This window comes from Octopus sinensis, linkage group LG9, assembly GCF_006345805.1.
Source record: "Octopus sinensis linkage group LG9, ASM634580v1, whole genome shotgun sequence".
NCBI classification, from domain to species: Eukaryota; Metazoa; Mollusca; class Cephalopoda; order Octopoda; family Octopodidae; genus Octopus; species Octopus sinensis.
This window is the reverse complement of record NC_043005.1, coordinates 15,085,652-15,098,485: the sequence shown is the minus strand read 5'-3', so window position 1 is coordinate 15,098,485 and position 12,834 is coordinate 15,085,652. Positions and strand designations below refer to the sequence as shown.

The following is a 12,834-nucleotide window of genomic DNA, read 5'->3' as shown; positions in this document are numbered from 1 at the left end:
CATCCAAATGTGGCTAATGCCAGTGCCACCTGACTGGTGTCTGTGCCGGTGACATGTAAAAAGCACCAAGTGATTGTGGCCGTTTACCAGCCTCCTCTGGCCCCTGTGCCGGTGGCACATAAAAAGCACCCACTATACTCATGGAGTGGTTGGCGTTAGGAAGGGCATCAAGCTGTAGAAACACTGCCAGATCAGACTGGAGCCTGGCGCAGCCTCCTGGCTTCCCAGACTCCAGTCGAACTGTTCAACCCATGCTAGCATGAAAAACGGACATTAAACGATGATGATGATGATGATGATGATGATGATGATGAGTGCAACATACCTAATGTAACTGTCAAAAAACAGAGTGAGATTTGAGGAAGAAATGGTGCTTAATTCTAAGATGTCAAGTGGCTCCCTCATTGGTTGTAAAACAGTGGTATTTGAGAAATTTGGCTGCTATATTTAGCAAGTCATCCAACTACACAGAGGCCCTTTCAATAGCTTGAGTACAAAAGTGAGTTGAGAATGTGACTGTGCATCAGTGGCCTTGACTAATGAGCCAGCACATGTGCATAATAAAGGAGCAGCTGTTGCAGAGTAGACATATAATGTGAGTGGATGAGTTATAGAATGTGACTAAAAATACATATCAGGAACTATCAGTTATGGAAGTGGGCCTAAAATTTTGGGGAAAGGGGGCCAGTCGATTACATTGAACCAGTACGCAACTGGTACTTAATTTATCGACCCCAAAAGGATGAAAGGCAAAGTCAACCTCGGCAGAATTTGAACTCAGGACGTAAAGATAGACGAATTCCTGCTAAGCATTTCGCCCGGTGAGCTAACGTTTCTGCCATCTCGCCACCTTAAGGAAAGATACACAAAGAACTGGCAAGACCTGATCTGAGGATTTGAGTTTCACTGAAGAGATGACACAATATCAAAGAAAGTGAAGATATCATATACTGCGAATTCAATCATCCATATGATCATTCAACCAGCTAAAAATAACAAGTAATTCTCCTTCAAGGTACACTATACTATATTTAAAAAAAAAAAAAAATAGAACACATTAGATAATGTAGTCCTGCAGAGACTGATCTAAGGATCTTTTCAGTTTAGCAGCCAATTTTCAATCTTTTCAATTCCTGCTTGAATTGATCTCATATTTGGTGTAATGATATGGTTTTATATGCTAATCACTCCTTTGAAATTCATTTTTGCAGTAAATCAATAAAGAGTTATTATCTTTTAAAGTTTGAAAATTTTGGGTAATTTTAGTCAATTGTAAGCCACAGACACAGTCATGCCTGTTTCTATAGTAACAAGCCAAACATGATAACTCTTTTATCTGCGAGATAGCACATGTTGACAAATATGCTCTACCCTGTGTTCTGCTACTTGTATTCTGATTGAGAGATGTGCTAAAAATAACAACCAAATAGGCTTTAAATCATGTACCTCCCAATTTTTTTTTCTTTTTTGGTTTTTGCATAATCATTTGAATTCTTGAGTGAAGAATACAAATTCGCTAAAATTTTCTGAAAATTCCAAAAAATAAAAGGGTTATGAGGGATTATATGTTGTCTGTAAAGTAAAAGTTGATTTATTTACAGTTTCATATTAATCCCATGACATCAGTTGACGTAAATTTATGTGTGCTGTGTACTCGCTTTGAATCAGATGACAACAATATATGCAACCCTATCTACTGTAGTTTTGTACCTGTTTGTGTACCAGTTGATATAAATATCCACTATCATTCACAGAATCGATAATAGAGGCCACCATGCAAATTTCAAGGAATCTGATAGGTTTGTTAGGCTCTTCATGAAAATATTTCCAACTCAGTTCAAGACTTCATCACCATAACAGTATAAAAGCAGCAGTTTTGGTGGATTACACAACCATTTACACTATGACTTCCTATCAAATTCGTATGCATTCAGCAAATTCTTCTCACTCTGTGGAGGGATCTTATTTCAGCAGTAACACTGCAGGAGCATTTTGCCCAGTTGTTTGTTCCTTCTTGAGTCATGCCTGGCTCATAAGGGCCGGTTTCCCGGTTTCCTTGGCGTTTAGGTTCCTCACCTGGAAGGGACGCCGGTCCGTCACAGGTGAGCTGCAAGATGCAGGAGGAAAGAATGAGAGAAAGTTGTGGCAAAAGAGTCAGCAGAAGTTCGCCATTACCTTCTGCCGGAACACTGAGGAGCTTAGGTGTTTCGCTCATAAACACACATATATCGCCTGGTCTGAGATTCGAACCTGTGACCCCTTGACTGTAAGTCCGCTGCTCTAACCACTAAGCCACGTGCCTCCACATTTTGCCCAGTGGTGACAGTTTATATAAATAAAATTAGCTGCTTTAAAGTGGTTGAGGTAAATATATGCCAAACCATTGTCATGTGCTAATTGCTGATCTTGGTCAAGGTAATTACTGTCAGTGTAACCTAGTTGCCTGATAGAAAAAAACCATTGTCATGAGTTTAAAACATGTCACACACAAAATGACAGCTTCCAAATCTTGTTTTCTGACTGGGTGAAAATAATCAAACTTTAAAACTCTATAACTTTTTTTTTAAATTTTCTGAAAAAAAGTGAATCAGCTTGGAAAACTACATTAATGTACCAAATTTTAAAATTTTCAATAAACTTTGAATTTTTGAAAACTGGCATCCAAACTGAAAAGATCCGTATACTCTCTTTACTCTTTTACTTGTTTCAGTCATTTGACTGTGGCCATGCTGGAGCACCACCTTTAGTTGAGCAAATCGACCCCAGGACTTATTCTTTGTAAGCCTAGTACTTATTCTATCAGTCTGTTTTGCTGAACTGCTAAGTTACGGGGATGTAAACACACCAGCATCAGTTGTCAGGTGATGTTGGGGGGACAAACACAAATACACCAGCATATACACACATGTACATATATATACATATATACAACAGGCTTCTTTCAGTTTCGGTCTACCAAATCCACTTGCAAGGCTTTGGTCGGCCTGAGGCTATTCTAGAAGACACTTGCCCAAGGTGTCACGCAGTGGGACTGAACCCGGAACCATGTGGTTGGTAAGCAAGCTACTTACCACACAGCCACTCCTGTGCCTATATCTGAATAAAATGATGAAAAGGTCATAATTGAAACAATCTTTCATAGTAGATCTTGTTGTTAAGAGCTTATTTAGGATTAAACAACTACAACCACCTCCGCTGCCACCACATCATTCACACACACACACACATACACACTTAGTTTGAAGTTGATAAAATGACTACCAGTTATATTTCGAGGTTGATTTCATCCAATATATATCCCCAAGTGGAAATGCATGACTTAGTGGTTAAGAGTGTTGAACTCATGATTGTAAGGTTGTGGTTTCGATTCCTGGACCAAGCGATGCATTGTGTTCTTGAGCAAAACACTTCATTTTCACGTTACTCCAGTCTACTCACCTGGCAAAAATGAGTAATCCTGTGACGGACCGGTGTCCCGTCCAGGTAAGGAATTTCTACATCACTGAAACTGAGAAACTGGTGCTTATGAGCCTGGAATGGCTCGATAAGGAACATTTTGTGGAGTCGCAATGGCCTAGTGGTTAGGGTAGAGGACTCACGGTCAGAGGATCACGGTTTCAATTCCCAGACCAGGCATTGTGTGTGTTTATTGAGCGAAAACACCTAAAAAGCTCCACGAGGTTCTGGTAGGGGGTGGTGGCAACCCTTGTTGTACTCTTTTGCCACAACTTTCTCTTACTCTCTCTTCCTGCTTCTTGAGTAAGGCTGCGATGGACTGTGTCCCATCCAGCTGTGGGGAACAAATACGCCACAGAAACCAGGAAACCGGGCCCATGGGCCTGGCTAGGCTTGGAAAGGGTGATGTTTATCGTATATATCCCCAAGATTATCTTTGTGAAAAGATGGAAATCATTACTGTTATTTATTAAGCCAAGCATTTATGAGATAGTTTTGCTTTATTTAATTCCTTTCAGACATTCCTTTAACTAAGTCTTGTAGGATACAATCAAATCTCTTCCGTTTTCATCCTCCGCATCATCATAAAAAAACTAACAAAAAAAAACATATCTTAAGTGAAGGCCCATCCATTACAGACAACACTAATCAAAAGATCCATACTTGGTGAGAAAACTATTATAATAGTTTTCTCACCAAGACAACTGATGCTAAAAATCATTTATGGTTTTAATTTTCTATAAAGCAGAACAATAAAAGAACATTTTGATTGTACATTTGTTAGTACGAGTGGGTGGTTGTGCGTGGGATTTATTTGCTTTCGCTACCGGTAAATGTCGTGGTTGTGCTGGGATTATCTCAGTTGTAGGAGCAGCTAATAACTAAGTAAATAGAATTGTTAAGATATTGATTAATAATATAGACACAATACTTCAAATAAGGACAAGGAGGTATAGTTTGATTATTTTATCAACCCCAGGAATATAAAACCCAAAATCATTCTTGGCAGAAAGGGAACTCAGAATATAAAGGGTTAAATATGGCAAAAAATTTTATATGCTGCTGTAATGATTCTACCAATGTTAAAAGCAGAACATGCAGGTTTTATTGTTGTTTAGACTTAATTTAGTCCTGATTGAGCAGAAGTGATGGTTGTGTTTCCTTTTTCTTTCTCAGGTATCCAGAACTATATTACCTAATCTTTTTCTTTTCAGTCCTTTTTGTTTGAAGAGGATAAGGTTTGATATGACTGAGATTTTGGTTGTTGTTCTAACAGGTTAAGGGATAGCATAGAGGTTTCTTTAATGAAGTTAGTGTGGCTGCCTTTTATAAAATAAAGTGCATAAGTCTTCTGCTATAGCCCCGGGCCGACCAATGCCTCGTGAGTGGATTTGGTAGACGGAAACTGAAAGAAGCCTGTCATATATATGTATATATATATATATATATATGTGTGTATGTGTGTGTGTGTTTGTGTGTCTGTGTTTGTCCCCCTAGCATTGCTTGACAACCGATGCTAGTGTGTTTACGTCCCCGTCACTTAGCGGTTCGGCAAAAGAGACTGATAGAATAAGTACTGGGCTTACAAATAATAAGTCCCGGGGTCGATTTGCTCGACTAAAGGCGGTGCTCCAGCATGGCTGCAGTCAAATGACTGAAACAAGTAAAAGAGTAAAAGAGTAATGCCTCAGTATACAAGTTAACTTGTTCGTGGAAACTGCTCATAAAATGAAAACTCATAAAAAAGTTCTCCACAGTAGCAATGTTATAAATCATAATTCGCTCCCAGAAAAATATTGTAACTATAGAATTCATAACACTCGTAAATAAATGGCAATAAAACAACAGTAGAAAGTAAAGAATATTTTATGTAAAGTAAAAAGAATGCCAAGCTCATTTATAATAAAAAATATTATTATCACATTATAGGGATGTACTTGCATAGCAAGTGACTTGATCTGCGATCGTGTACTAAAGCATAATCATAATTATAATGATAATCATAAATATAATCATAATCATAATCGTTTTCTGAATCACTTTCACTTGCACTAAACTTGTGTGCACCATCACTTGTAGATGCTATCACCGATTCACAAGCACTCATAGATAGACTTGTAGATTTCTTTTTAAAAAACAAGTCTAGAGTTCTTTGCTTAGAAGAAGCTTTTTTTTAACTCTCTATAAATTTCTCAATAGCATGCTGAAACATTTGCTATGATAGTAGACTCTTTTGCACTTCATTCAAAATTTGGATCTTGTGCTTGAAAAATAAAACTCATAAACCTGGGGTCTCATAAAGCAGGTCCTCATAAAGTGAAATATTACTGTATGTTAACTCTTTGTGAGACGAAAAGATGTCAACAGTTTCGGGCAGCATACTTTCTTCAGGAAGTGGACTGGCTGCCACATAGTTTCCATTTGCCAAATTTTACTCGTTAGGCTTTGGTTGATCTGAAGCTATGGTAGAAGACTCTAGCTAAAGAGGTTGCACAGTGGAACTGAATCCATTTGCTTGCTATTTCTCACAGGCCCAGCATTCGTGTGGAGATGTAAATTCATAAAGAAAAGCTAAGATGATAATTTAATCTATTGGCTATGTATTTATCTATGTTGTTCAAATACATGCCACTGGTCACTCTGAGTTATTTCTCTAAGCTCATTTTTGTTTCAATTATACTAGGTAAGTCCTGAGGTTGATGTAATTGATATATGTGGCCGTGCATCTTTGTCATAAATCATCTTCAACTCTTTTGATATCAACCTACCTGGGAGTGTCCCTGATTCTAAGATAGAAACCTCCCATTTTAACCCTTTAGCATTTTTTGTCACATATTTTCTGTACATTCTGAGCAAGTCCTGCTAGGATCAAGTTTTGATTTTCATAATCTCAGGGTCAACAAAATAGTATATCAAATACCATACAAGTATATTAAATACCATACAAAATAAATTCTTGACTTCTTAAAATTATCTCCACCTCTATCAACTATGTCAATTATGATACTGTCAACTATGATACTCCGTAAGTATCATTACAGCAGAGCTATCAATGGATCTCACCTCTATTTCCCAATTTAACAACACCATTACCTTGTTATTAGGAGGTTTTACTATTCTACTACAAGCAACAATTCAAGTATTTGACCCAAGTATAGATGACCCAGTAGCAATGTCATGGTCATTTTTTTCCTTTCTCTCTCCCTCCAGTTTTAGAAACCCTGCAAAGGTGGAGTGTTGTGCTTCTGACAAAGCCAATTAGAAAAAAAAACAAAAAAAACATTGGAAAACTTAGTAACTTGATTTAGTATGTTTGAATAAAAGAAGAGTGTGTCACAGATGTCTATGGTTCATAAGCGTTATCATCATCATCATTATTATCATCAACAACAACAAAGACACACTGGAAAATGTAGTCCAAGATACGCAGTGGGACTGAACCCCCAACCACATGGTTCCAGGTTCAGTCCCACTGTGTGGCATCTTGGGCAAGTGTCTACTATTATAGCCTCAGGCCGACCAAAGCCTTGTGAGTGGATTTGGTAGATGGAAACTGAAAGAAGCCTGTCGTATATATGTATATATATATATGCGTGTGTGTGTTTGTGTCTGTGTTTGTCCTAGCATTGCTTGACAACCGATGCTGGTGTGTTTATGTCCCCGTTACTTAGCGGTTTGGCAAAAGAGACCGATAGAATAAGTACTGGGCTTACAAAAGAATAAGTCCCGGGGTCGAGTTGCTCGATTAAAGGCGGTGCTCCAGCATGGCCGCAGTCAAATGACTGAAACAAGTAAAAGAATATAGAATAGAATAGAATATTGTATGTTTGGTAAAAAAAAAAGTAGAATTGTAAGAACTGGGAAGTTTTTGATTGTAGTTCTGCTCTAGTCTGAGATTAAACAATAACAGTAAGAAAAAAGACTAATGCCTAAAAATGGAAAGAATGATCTCAATTTTAATATCTTTGATCGTAGGTGTGAATAGCAACACAGTGGGAAAATCAATTCCCCTCTTCACAGAAATCCCTACATGTAAAAGATGATATTTTAAAAATTGGTGTGAAAATTCAACTTACCCAAAGCAGGAAAATCAATCCGGCATTTATTGAAATAGATTGGATCACTTAAATATCGATAATCAAGAACATCAGGCATAGTGGTACGACAACGCGAGTTATAATTGATCACTGAATATATTATTAATACCAGGTATATGGTTGCTAGAAGTTTGATGAATATCTTCCTGCAATGCCTTAGCATCAGTACCATTATGATGTAAATAACAGACTGGAACCTCTGTATTAGAAAAGAAGAAAAGAAAAGTATAGAAAAAAGTTTTTGTCACATATTTTCTGTACATTCTGAGCAAGTCCTGATGAGATCAAGTTTTGATTTTCATAATCCCAGGGTCAACAAAACAGTATATCAAATACCATACAAGTATATTAAATACCATACAAAATAAATTCTTGACTTCTTAAAATTATCTCCACCTCTAGAGGACACATCATAATTACCAAATAGCAATTAAGACCAGCTTCACTAGAGGTGGCAAGACATTAACCCTGTCCTTTTCCTTAATGGCATGTCAACTTTGGAGAAATTCTTCAATCTTAAGATTGTCTGTCCTTCCCAAATGGAGCTTGTCTTAATTGCCATTTGGTAATTATGGTACATCTTCTAGAGGCAGAGATAGCTTTAAAAAATTGTTTTAAAATTTTTTAAAAAGAATCTATGTTGTATAGTATTGGTTAAGAGCACGGGCTACTAACCCCAAGATTCTGAGTTCAATTCCAAGCAGTGACCTGAACATTAACAACAACAACAACAATAATAATAATTGTACATAATTCCTCATCTCTTAAATATAGAACTGTACACTGCTTTTGTTTCAATTTAAAAATGATGAACTACTCTTTTACTTGTTTCAGTCATTTCAGGCGTAGGAGTGGCTGTGTGCTAAGTAGTTTGCTTACTAGCCACATGGTTCCGGGTTCAGTCCCACTGCGTGGCACCTTGGGCAAGTGTCTTCTACTATAGCCTCGGGCCGACCAAAGCCTTGTGAGTGGATTTGGTAGACGGAAACTGAAAGAAGCCCGTCGTATATATGTATATATATATTATATGTATGTGTGTGTTTGTATGTCTGTGTTTGTCCCCCTAGCATTGCTTGACAACCGATGCTGGTGTGTTTATGTCCCCGTTACTTAGTGGTTTGGCAAAAGAGACCGATAGAATGAGGACTGAGCTTACAAAAGAATAAGTCCCGGGGTCGAGTTGCTCGATTAAAGGCGGTGCTCCAGCATGGCCGCAGTCAAATGACTGAAACAAGTAAAAGAGTAAAAGAGTAGTTCATTATTTTTAAATTGAAACAAAAGCAGTGTACAGTTGTATATTTAAGAGATGAGGAATTATGTACATTATTTACATTCGACAGATATTTGTCCTCGTCTTGTTTGTTTTTAACACAACAGGCATATGGCGTAGTGGTTAAGAGCACGGGCTACTAACCCCAAGATTCCGAGTTCAATTTCAAGCAGTGACCTGAACATTAACAACAACAACAACAATAATAATAATAATAATAATAATAACAACAACATCGAAAAATACCTTAGGAATGAGAACCCAGGTTCGAAATTTCCCCAAAACACCTGAAGAAGGCTGGAAATTATATCAGCCGAAACGTTGTGTTAACAACAAACAAGATGAGGAGAAATAACCGTCGAATGTAAATAATGTAAATAATGTAAATAATGTAAAAGCAGTGTATTTCAACAAAAATTGATTAACAAAATGGTTAAAGTGATCTAAATTAAAACCCTCCTTCGTAATTTCATGTTAATTTATGTTTCAAAATACCAGCTTAATAATCCCTTTCTACTATAGGCACAAGGCCTGAAATTTTAGGAGTGGAGACTAGTTGATTACATCGACACCAGTATTTCCGAAAGGATGAAAGGCAAAGTTGACCTTGGTGGAATTTGAACTCAGAACTCAATTCTGCCAGCTTGCTGCCTTATGCCAGCTTTATAATGACAGATGTGGAGGCGCAATGGCCCAGTGGTTAGGGCAGCGGACTTGCGGTCGTAGGATCGCGGTTTCAATTCCCAGACCGGGCGTTGTGAGTGTTTATTGAGCGAAAACACCTAAAGCTCCATGAGGCTCCGGCAGGGATGGTGGTGATCCCTGCTGTACTCTTTTACCACAACTTTCTCTCACTCTTACTTCCTGTTTCTGTTGTACCTGTATTTCAAAGGGCCGGCCTTGTCACTCTCTGTGTCACGCTGAATATCCCCGAGAACTACGTTAAGGGTACACGTGTCTGTGGAGTGCTCAGCCACTTACACGTTAATTTCACGAGCAGGCTGTTCCGTTGATCGGATCAACCGGAACCCTCGTCATCGTAACCAACGGAGTGCTTCTAAAAAAAAAATGACAGATATTTTACTAAATTCTTCAATGTTTTCAAAATTTATTGAAGGAGCATATCTCAGCAGAAATACAATAACAAAAGAGTTAAATCAATATATAACAAAATAGGCAGGGGTTGGTAGAAGTAAAGTGGAAAACATTGTGAGTTCCATCTCTTTATTGTTCTGAGTTCATATCCCACAGAGGGTTAACACGACCTTTCACCTTTCCAGAACTGATAATGAAATAAAAACTGGTGGAGCACTATAATTAATCTAATCAGCTCATCTTCTCTTCCAAAATGTGCAGTTCAGTTAGATATTTTTACTAACACTTTTAATACCAGCCCACGTACTAATAATGCAAATGTTTACATTTAAATTAAAATCTCAGTCCAGATCATATAGTGAGATTTTAGTTGGTCAACATCAAAGTGATAATCTATATATAAACTTGGAGATATTTTATTAAACCCTTTCAAAATATTGCAAATATTATATCAAAAATTAATCAAAATACATAAGTAGTCTGTCCATTTGGAGGATTAACAGCATGAAGTTGCAAAGTAACATTTATCATCATGCTATTTAACATTTATGTATTTTTATGTGCATTTATAGGTGTATATATATATATATATATATATATATATATATATATATATATATATATATATATATATATATATATATACTAGCAGTATCGCCTGGCGTTGCTCGGGTTTTGAAAGGGAAATAACTATATAAGCATTTTTAGAGATGTAACGTATAATACCCATCTCAATATGGCTAACCACAAAGGGGGGTGTTACTGTAGCTTTTTACGTTCTGAGATTTAATAATATATTTTTAGAGAGTTACTTCCCTTATATAATAGCAAAAAAATGCATTAAAAATGGGAAAAAATGATGGTAAATTTTTTTAAATCGTAGACTCATGCTAGACGTGCGCTAATACCCAGAAGGGCTCGATATGAATCATGACTGTAAGATACCTGCTTTTGGTTACACCGCACCGCAAAATGTGGTGGTAGTTAGGAATCTAAATCGTAGGAGACAGACACACAACTTCACTTTTATATATATATATATATATGGGCAGAAACCTTAGTAAACAAAGAAAAAAGTGTGTGTGTGTCTGTATCTAAAGATAGTCATGCATCTGCAATTCATTGAAAAGTGAAGGAAATTGTAATACGATGATTACTTAATGCATTTCACATATATATACTTTATGCACAATTTTATAGACTTAATACACAGCACTCATAAAATAAATATTCACTTCAAAATTTACATGGTCACAATTTCATATCTAGAAACAAAACTTTTATAGTAAAAAAAATTGACATGAGCTCATTAAAAAGGTAAAAAAAAAAAAGGAATCTATTACTTATAAGCTAAGCAGCCAATTTCATTTCACATAAAATTAAAATCATATTAAAAGTTTTTTAAAAAAATAGAAATCAGAAAATAAATTATAAAAATGATATGAATTATCTAATATATTTTAAAAATCAAGGTCAGTGAATTAGTAAAAATCATTGAATTCCAACCAAAATGCCATGCAGTATATATATATATATATATATATATATATATATATATATATATATATATCCAGCTGTAGAAACATTGCCAGATAAGACTGGAGCCTGGTGCAGCCTTCTGGCTTCCCAGATCTCCGGTCGAACCGTCCAACCCATGCTAGCATGGAGAACGGACGTTAAACGATGATGATGATGATGATATATCTACTCATGTGAGACATGGTCTCTGTACAAACGTCAGGTAAGGGTCCTTGAACGTTTTCATCAGAGATGTCTCAGACACATTCTCAATGTTGGCTGGACCTCAAAAAATTCCAGACACACAGATCCTGAAGACAGCTGATATCTTGAGTATTGAGGCGATGGTGCACAAGCACCGGTTGCGTGGACTGGACACCTTATTAGAATGGAGGATAGAAGGATTCCTAAGCAGATGCTCTATGGAGAACTTATGAATGGAAGGAGACTCCGGCAGAAACCAAGGCTGCAATTCAAGGACTGTATCAAGTCCCCATTAAAGGCCTGTGATATACAGGACACTGACTGGGAGAACAATGCCTGTCATCGACACGGATGGAGGAAGTAGGTTAAGGAGGGGATCGACACTTTTGAGAGAGCACGTGTCCAGCATGAAGAACTTAAGCGAGCTGCGCGAAAGTGCACGGCTCGTATAGTGAATGGGGAAAGCTTGGTCTGCAATGTTTGCAGTCGCATATGCTTGTCAAGAGCAGGGCTCATTAGCCACCAATGGAGCCGCAAATGCAAAATATAAGTTAGTCCTAGAGCGCACAATGTTCCAGAAGGTCTGCAATGGTCTTCCTTGGTCACAAGTGGACGGCCATCATATATATATATATATATATATATACATACATACATAGACACACACACACACACACACACACACACATATATATATATATATATATATCACTTTACATTCTGAGTTCCAATCTAATTAAAACTTACATCACTTTTCATCTTCCCAGAGTCAACAAGTACTAATCAATTACTGGAGGTAATTTATTTGATGATACTCTTCCTCCAAATTTTTTTAAGAAATTAATATTAATAAAAAGTTATGTATGGTTTTTAAAAGAAACCATTTGAAATATTTTGGTGTTTTACTAACAGGGTCATTGACTTGATCTCACAGTTCATGTGATGAAAATGAAACAGTTTTGTTGTTGCACATTTTATGCACATCTACAAACTAATTACTTATTTCTTATTTCTTTATTGCCCACAAGGGGCTAAACATAGAGCGGACAAACAAGGACAGACAAAGGAATTAAGTCGATTACATTGACCCCAGTGTGTAACTGGTACTTAATTTATTGAGCCCGAAAGGATGAAAGGCAAAGTTGACCTCGGCGGAATTTGAACTCAGAACGTAATAGCAGACGAAATACCGCT

General features: G+C 36.9%; 1 protein-coding gene across 3 annotated transcripts in view; it reads right to left on the bottom strand.

Moving 5' to 3' along the window:
• Positions 1–12,834, bottom strand: part of LOC115215880 (beta-1,4-galactosyltransferase 3-like) — a 91,520-nt gene that overhangs the window by 24,947 nt on the left and 53,739 nt on the right. For all 3 annotated transcript variants that reach the window (XR_005000579.1, XM_036505796.1, XM_029785226.2), the window contains one exon: positions 7,533–7,752. Coding sequence is in view for 2 of the 3 variants with exons in the window: in XM_036505796.1 (XP_036361689.1) it covers positions 7,533–7,752 (220 nt within the window). In the remaining variant the exon portion in view is untranslated. The remainder of the gene's footprint in view (positions 1–7,532; positions 7,753–12,834) is intronic.